General features: G+C 45.9%; 1 protein-coding gene across 1 annotated transcript; it reads left to right on the forward strand.

The window, feature by feature from the left end:
- The first annotated feature begins 4,718 nt into the window (after positions 1-4,718).
- B3GALT5 (beta-1,3-galactosyltransferase 5) lies at positions 4,719-6,207 on the forward strand. Its single transcript, XM_009641002.1, has 2 exons — positions 4,719-4,811; positions 5,251-6,207. Exons 1-2 carry the CDS (start codon positions 4,719-4,721, stop codon positions 6,205-6,207), a joined length of 1,050 nt encoding a protein of 349 aa, XP_009639297.1.
- Positions 6,208-7,722: the final 1,515 nt, after the last annotated feature.

Genomic DNA, 7,722 nt, shown 5'->3' on the forward strand with positions numbered 1-7,722 from the left:
TGCTCCCCTGAAATGCTTGCATTTAGGAAAAAAATAAATGTTTCCTGCTGGGTCTGACATTTTCTTATTATCTATGCATGTTTAATCCCACTTCATGTCCTGCTGAGCTTCTGAGAAAACCATTTAGGGGCTTTATTCTGAGGAAAATCAAGCGTTAGCAGGTATTATTAGTACTTATTCCAGGGCATGTTACTTTTCATTATTAGGAAAGGAAAATGGGAATATTGCTGCTGACCTCAGCTGTGGGGTATTTGAGGTAGTAACTCCTGTTTGTGCACTTAAATCGTGCCTCTGCTTTTGGGTCTGCCTTGCCGCATCTGCTCGTGTCTCTGTTTACAAAGCGGCAGCTCTTGCAGATGGTCAAAAGCACTCTGGTTGTTTGCGCTTTGGGTTGTTCCCCTGGCTGATGTGTGCGACCTCAATGCAAAGCCAGCGCTGATTGTCCACTGAACTCCGAGGCATGACTGTAGCTTTGCCCCAGAAAAATTAGGAAAGCTATTTCTTTAAATTGATATTTTGAATCTGTTTCTCAGGGGAACTCCAGACCTACTTACCTCTCTCTGCCTTGGGCCAGATTGCTTTTCCTGATCTATATGGCATATAGCCTTGATCTCTTGGTGCCGCTTAGATAATTATACTCATTAACAGACCTAAAGGAGGTGTCAGATTAATTTTGATGGACTAACTAGGCTTCGTTGCAGGAGTTACCACAGCCCTTGTCACTGTGCAACATGAAGGAGTTACAGAAGGGTTGGTGGTGTGAATAGAAGAGGCCCTGTAGCCCATCCGCTTACCATGGCAGAATGCAGGAGGTGGTTCATACCAGTGGTGGAAATAGGTATTTCCAAAGCAGAGGGCTGCAGTTTAGCTGATTTGGATCGCAGACCTCAACTACCTTCTCCCCTTCTTCATGTGTTCATTTCAGGCATGTGCAAGAAGAGCACGGGGCCGCAGACTCCTGTAGCCCACGTCGCTTGGGTCCCAGGCTCTAACGCAAACCTCGTCTGGATCTGCGCAGAGCCATGAAACACCCCGCCAGTCAGTTTGAACAAACTGCTCTCTAGGACTCAAAGCAGGTAATTTTTTGGCGATGCCCTACACAAAATATTCTGCAGTTGGAACAATAACAGATGGGAAAAGCTTTGAGATAATTACAAACTGCAATATGCAATATCTGACTCAGACCAGAGAGAAAGCTCAAGTATAACTTCATGCAAAAGGATTTTCTATAAAACCGGAAAGATATGTTTTGGTGCTGAAATGCTGGATGCTGTTCAAAACGACCTCTAGAAAAGAGACTGGCTGCTACTAAGTCTTGCTTTCTGGACCACCTGCTGTAGACTTAATGTTCACTTCGTATTAACATCTCCAGGACTGTTCCATGGAGATACGTGCATGCAGGCTGGAAATCCTGAATCACAGCCTGTATTGTTTGTCAGATGCAGGCAAAGGAGAGGAAATATAGCAACAGATAATTTAGAAACCACAGGCCTTGTCACACCTGACCTATGCTCATATGGCTGTTGTAGAGCAAGATACTTTAGGTTGGATGGTGATGGTTTTGCTAAGCGCAGTCGCAGCCATGTCGACCTGTTGAAACATAATAGAATCATAGAATCATAGAATGTTTTGGGTTGGAAGGGACCCCTAGGGGTCATCTAGCCCAACCCCCCTGCAGTGAGCAGGGACACTGCTGACTAGATCAGGTAGCTCAGAGCCCCATCCAACCTGGTCTTGAATGTAATAGAAGCCACTGTTTTCCATACGTTCTTCATATACAGCAGTTCTCACAGGCAGTGGGGGAGACAGAGCATTTGCTTCGCTCAGGAAGCTAAACCTGCTGTGCAGAGGTGGGGCGAGGGATGGGACGGGGGCTCAGCATCCCAGGGGGATGGAGCCAATACCAGGGTGATTTAATGCCCTGATAATGCCGACTGAAGCAGTCCAGGGAACCGATCTGCCTGTGTTAATATAAAGTGTGTTTTAACTTCCAAAATTTTCCCTATTCCCTTAAAAACGAGAAGGAATTAGATGGTTTTGAGAGAAAAATGGCCTCAGCGAGAGGAAGCTGGTTGTCTCTCTGTCACCCTTTCCCTTGGTGTTCTTTCAGTAAATGCCAATCCTGTAACGTATTGCCAAGCTGGGGCGCTTGGGACACCAAGGCTGTACCCGTGCAAATGCATCTTTTCCAACCGCCTCCCAGCTCCGTTGCACCACGGGCTCCCACTGGCCTCGGGGGCATTTGGAGCAACTCTTCTCTTCTGGAGCTCTGAAGGAGAAAAAAAAGATGGGGCCATCAGGTGAGACACCTGTGTGCACTCCCATGTGTTTGCTGAGTTTACCTGGAGAGGGGAGTTTGGGGAACTGGTGCTATACTGGGGAAAGGCTTTTGCGAGAGTGAAACAGGGAAGAAATGGATCATGACAGAAGATGAGGCACAGTCCCGTATGGACAGGGAGGCTGAGCCTCCTCCCCTGCACCTTGTCTGGGGGCTTGCATGGCTCTGCAGGGCTGGGGGTCGCCGAGAGCAGCTGCAGCTGGGGCAAGTCCCCGGAGCGGGGTGCAGCATCTTATCTGGATGGCTCCCTCCTGCATGCGGCTGTGGAGGCAGAGCGAGCTGAGACACCAAACTGGGAATGCCCAAGGTGCTATTGGTGCAATCTGGGTCCTTGCAAGCCCTCCCCTCAATCCCCTCCATGGGTAATTGCGAATGTTTCATTTGAGAAAAAGAGAACACCATTCCTACCAGTTCCAGATAAACCTGAATTTGCTTCTGGTGACTAAACCGGTGACAAAAGCTAGTATTTCCCAGCTTTCACCAGTCAGAACCAAATGAGACTTCTTTCTGAGAAGTCTGTGTTCCTTATCAAGGCCACTGCCTACCCACTAGTGGTAGGCAGGGACCTGCCATGAAATGACACATGTAAATATGTCTTACTATCTACATAAATTTACAAATGTTTGCGTTGCGTGTGTGTGTGTGTGTGTTGATACATCTGTATAAGATGTATAAGCACACTGTATAAGGTGTGCTGCTTCAACATGGACTGAACAAGGACAACAGTCTAGCTCTGGACAGGCAGTATGGTAAATACATGCCAGAACATCGGTTGGGAGGATGCTCTCCCAGCCATCGAGAACAGGGACCTTTTAAATTTTTTTTTTGGATCTGTTACCTGTGCCCAAACCTGGAAACAAGTCAGTAGTAAATATGGTCAAGTCACATTAGTCCTATTCTGCTGAAATCTGGTAAAATGAGTATGTTATATTATAATTCCTTGCTCCTGAGTATTTCTGAATATGTTTTAATGGGTTTTGATAGACAATTGCTCTCAATTGCTTTCTTGGTTCAGCATTTGAAGGAGTTTTGTTTGTACATGTTCTGGGATTCTCGTGACAGAGAAATATCAGACCCTTGAACAGTCTCGTGAGAGCTGGTGACAGGAGCAAACCTCTTCCTCAGCTCTGTTGTCAACCTCAGAACATCTCCTTTTCCTGAAAACACTATTTTCAGGATATTCATGTGCTTCCTCCTAGGCCTCTGAGGAACATGAGAACAGATGCAGAACAGATTTTCATACAATCTTGTGTATATATATATATATATATATATGCATATGTATATTCTCACACAATTTTACATATGTATTTAATTAAAGCAATTTTTAAGTTAATCGCAAGACTACTGTGAGCTATACATACAAGAGAAAACAGATCTGAGGAATAATCTATTAAAGATAAAGTTAATTTAAACATAACTGGCAGAGGAAATGTGGATTTTTGAAATATTTTCAAAGTTCCATGGTGAATCATTGCAAAAAATGCATTTCACTGAGAGAGGAATTTCAGTAAACCAGGACTCCAGTTCTACTGGTTTCATGCTTTTGAGAACACTGACTGAAGTTAATGGGACTATTCTTATGGGTAAAATGAGCTGGATTTGGTCCCAGGAACACCTGGCTGGACTTTAGAATGAACCTAAGCCTGCAACGCAAAACCTTTTCATTGCTTGGAAAGGGGAATTTGAGCAAAAGGAGGACGCTAACATGGTTTTGGGGAGCCTTGGCAGAACATTCCTGGGTGGAAGGCAGAGATCAAATTTCCATGAAATCTACAGCTCTGGGATTGTAAACTCAGTTTGCTGTATTTTTAGATGGGAAGCCAGATCCAATTCTTTGTTAAGAAGGGAGGAAGAGAAGGGGAATGACCTTCCCCCCGTAAAAATTCCCCCATCCTAGTGCTGTAAAATAGCAGCTGGTGGGCCTGTGGGTTAATGGAATGAGTAACTGAAGCATTATGCTCTTCTCACCAGGTTATGAAGATGTGTAATTTTTTTGGCACTGTGACCTTTTTGGGTTTGCTCTGATAATTTTTCTTTCTCTCAAAATTTATACTAGATTTGTAACCAGATAGGCAGCGCGTAAATCTGTCACCGGGATAAATGAAGGAACATTGTTGTTATTGTTTGGATCTCTTTCACCTAGAAAAGGTGGCGGTGATGGGGTATGGACAGCCCCCTTCTCACCTCAGCATGCCCTAGTGAGTCCCCTAAACTCTGCAAAAGGTGAAACATCCAAATAATCTGACCCACTGTTGTTTTTTTTTTTTTTTTTCTGATCAGTTGACCCAACGTCAAATACGTGACTCATGGCTCCTCCAGAAAAAAGATCGGGAGCAGTTTCTGGGTCAGTGCAAGAGCCCCACAGGACACAAAGATGATGAAGATGGGAAGAACCTGGCTGGGTCTGCCATTTCGACAGTTCTGGCTGGCTCTGGGACACAAGCACTTTTCAAACAAATGGAGAAACATGGTATTTTAAAAAAAATCTCTATCGCTGTTATTCTCTCTCATCTGGCATTGACACGTATCTGCTGCTTCTCCTCTCTCTGGCTTGTGAGAGCCCTGGTGGGTCTAGGTCATGGTCTGTAAAGATGCTGAAAATGGGGAGGAGGTCTGAAGCATCAGCCAGGGTAACCTGGTATCAGTGGATTTCTGAGGCTATGCTGGCTTGGCGGGGCGGGGGCGCAGATTGAAGCAAGCAGGAGCGTGAATCTGATTGCCAGCAGAACATCTTGTGGGAATGATACTAAGAGAAATGCGTGTGGGCAAGTGCCCCGAAATAGGTAGCTTTCAATTGGAGATGCCCTGGCTTTAAATCCCTTTGGAGGGAATTTGGTATACAGCACTGAGAGGAACTAGGTTGTTTGTTTTTTTTTTTTTAATGTGCTGTTCTTTCTTGTTTCTTTCAGACATATTTCAGAAAATTCAGGCTGTTTGTTTGCCTTGTAGGGCTCAGCTGTGCTAGCTTCTGGTTTTTTTACAACAAATTGACCGAATTCTGTATATCCTGTGGAAACAGCCAAGATTACATATTCCCCATAGAGACTTTTAGGAGAATTGAAGGAAACTTCTTGCAGCTCCCGGATATAGACTGCCACAAGAACCCTCCTTTCCTCGTCCTGCTCGTGACGTCCTCGTACCACCATGTCGATGCCAGGATGGCTATCCGACAAACCTGGGGGAAGGAGAGAATAGTCGCCGGCAAGCGCCTGGTTACATATTTCCTCCTGGGAAGCACTGTGAATCTCAGCCAGCAGGCTGATATCGCTGCTGAAAGCCAAATGTACAAAGATATTATTCAAAAGAATTTTACAGACACGTATTACAATTTGACTTTGAAGACCATGGTGGGCATCGAATGGATTCACAGGTTTTGTTACCAGTCCAGCTTTGTGATGAAAACCGACACAGATGTGTTTGTCAATGTTTTTTACCTCACTGAGCTTCTGCTAAGGAAAAACAGGACCACTCGGTTCTTCACAGGCTTTTTAAAACTGCACGAGTACCCCATAAGGACAAGAGGGAGTAAGTGGTACGTGAGTAGAGAAGAGTACCCGGGAAAGACCTACCCGCCGTTTTGTTCTGGGACTGGCTATGTTTTATCCACCGACGTTGCTAGTCAGATCTATAATGTTTCAGAGAGTGTTTCGTTCATTAAGCTGGAGGATGTATTCATAGGACTGTGCCTTGCCAAATTAAAGGTTCGGCTGGAGGAGCTTCATTCAGAGCAGACGTTTTTTCCAGAGAGGATTAGGTTCTCCGTTTCTCGCTTTAAGAAAATCGTGATGTGCCATGAAGTAGAACCATCTGAGCAGCTGAGATACTGGAATGACTTAGTGACAGAAAATCACGGAGGAGTGCTCTAGCACCTTCCCTGCTCGAATTAACAAACTGAAAGGCTCCGCCATTTACAGGGCTGCTCCTGACTCCAGAAAAACTCCCAATTAACTCTAGATCCATCATGTCAAGGACTTTTTAAATGGTCATTTTAATCTCCACTTCTGCCCGAGAACATGCAAACCTCTTCTCTCCCATTCACTCCCACCTCTTTGCATCCCTTCTCTACACAAGTTACAATTATCATTTTTTTCCTAAAGGTGCAGGCCTGCAAACCTGTCCTCCAAATCTTGCTACTACAGGGCTGGGAACATTTCTGCTGTGCCAAGCTAAAATTCTGAGTACTTCTGTTCAGAGAAGAAAATTTGCACCCTCTTCCTGGTCCCTCTTGACAGGTTACTGCATTTGCACCCATCTGTGCAGGCATTTAAGAAAAGGTGTTTGTAGCTGTCAGGACATTCCCCTCCTGGTGTAGGGACCTGCAGCCCTGCCCTTGCAGCCAGCTCTCTGCAAGCAGAACTGTGTCCTGGCGCCGATCCCTCCTTCAGACTACACAGTTTTTTTTGCAGAGATGGAAGAGTTTGCCCATGCGGTGCTCTTGGGACAACCTGAGGTGCTGCAGGTCACTGGTGGAACGCGTAAGGCTACCGCATCTGCCTGCTGAAAACGCTGTGTGGTAGAGGCGGATCCGTGCTCAGTGGAGACTGTCCTGATCTTTCTATCAAAATAGACCCTGGAGGCATCTTTTGCATTTGTGTCCCACTTTGACTGCTTGAAAGCTACTGTAAATGGTTTGCCAAGGCTGAACTAGTCACTTACAGTGAGCGAAACAGTACGTCCGATTTAGACATTTTTTCCCCTGTGAGGAACTGGGTGTGTAAGGGAGAAGACAGGAAGATTTTTCTCTTTTAAACAAGATGTAGTGGGAAAACGTTCCCAAGTAATCGTTCAGGCTGGGAGCCTCATTTCTTATTTCATTACCAAGCAAAGACTCATGAAATCACTAGGTGGTTTGTAGGTTTCAGAAATAAGGAATTGCACCTTTACAGTAGATGCTGTGAAAAATACATTTGGGCTACGGGGAGGGAGAAAGGAGTTCATAAAATCACGCCTTATGTAATACTCCTAATTTGGTTTACTTTCACGCAAAGAAAAGGTCAGGTTTACCAGCAAAGAAGTATCGAATGCCCATGTTATGTGTGCAATGTTTTTTTCAGAGAGCAGTAAAAGCGGGGCTGCTCCCTACAGGAAGGTGAGGGGATCCCACAGCCGGCAGGGCTCAGCCCCACACACCCACGCGAGGGAGCAGGGCCGACCCACAGATGGTGGCCAGGTCCAACCAAGAGTCCCGATCATAGGGAGGTATCGCGGTGATGAGGTAGGTCTGAGGTCGAGCCAGCGATGGCCGGGCCCTGGTGATGAGAGGTGGGGGCCAGGATCAGGCCCAGTGAGGGGAACCAGGGCCAGACACTGCTGCGGGGTGGCAGGGCAGGGCCTTAGGGAAGGGGGCGCATACCGAGTGTGGTAAAAAGCACAGAGGAAAG

This window comes from Egretta garzetta, unplaced genomic scaffold, assembly GCF_000687185.1.
Source record: "Egretta garzetta isolate BGI_Z169 unplaced genomic scaffold, ASM68718v1 scaffold45, whole genome shotgun sequence".
Classification (NCBI taxonomy): domain Eukaryota; kingdom Metazoa; phylum Chordata; class Aves; order Pelecaniformes; family Ardeidae; genus Egretta; species Egretta garzetta.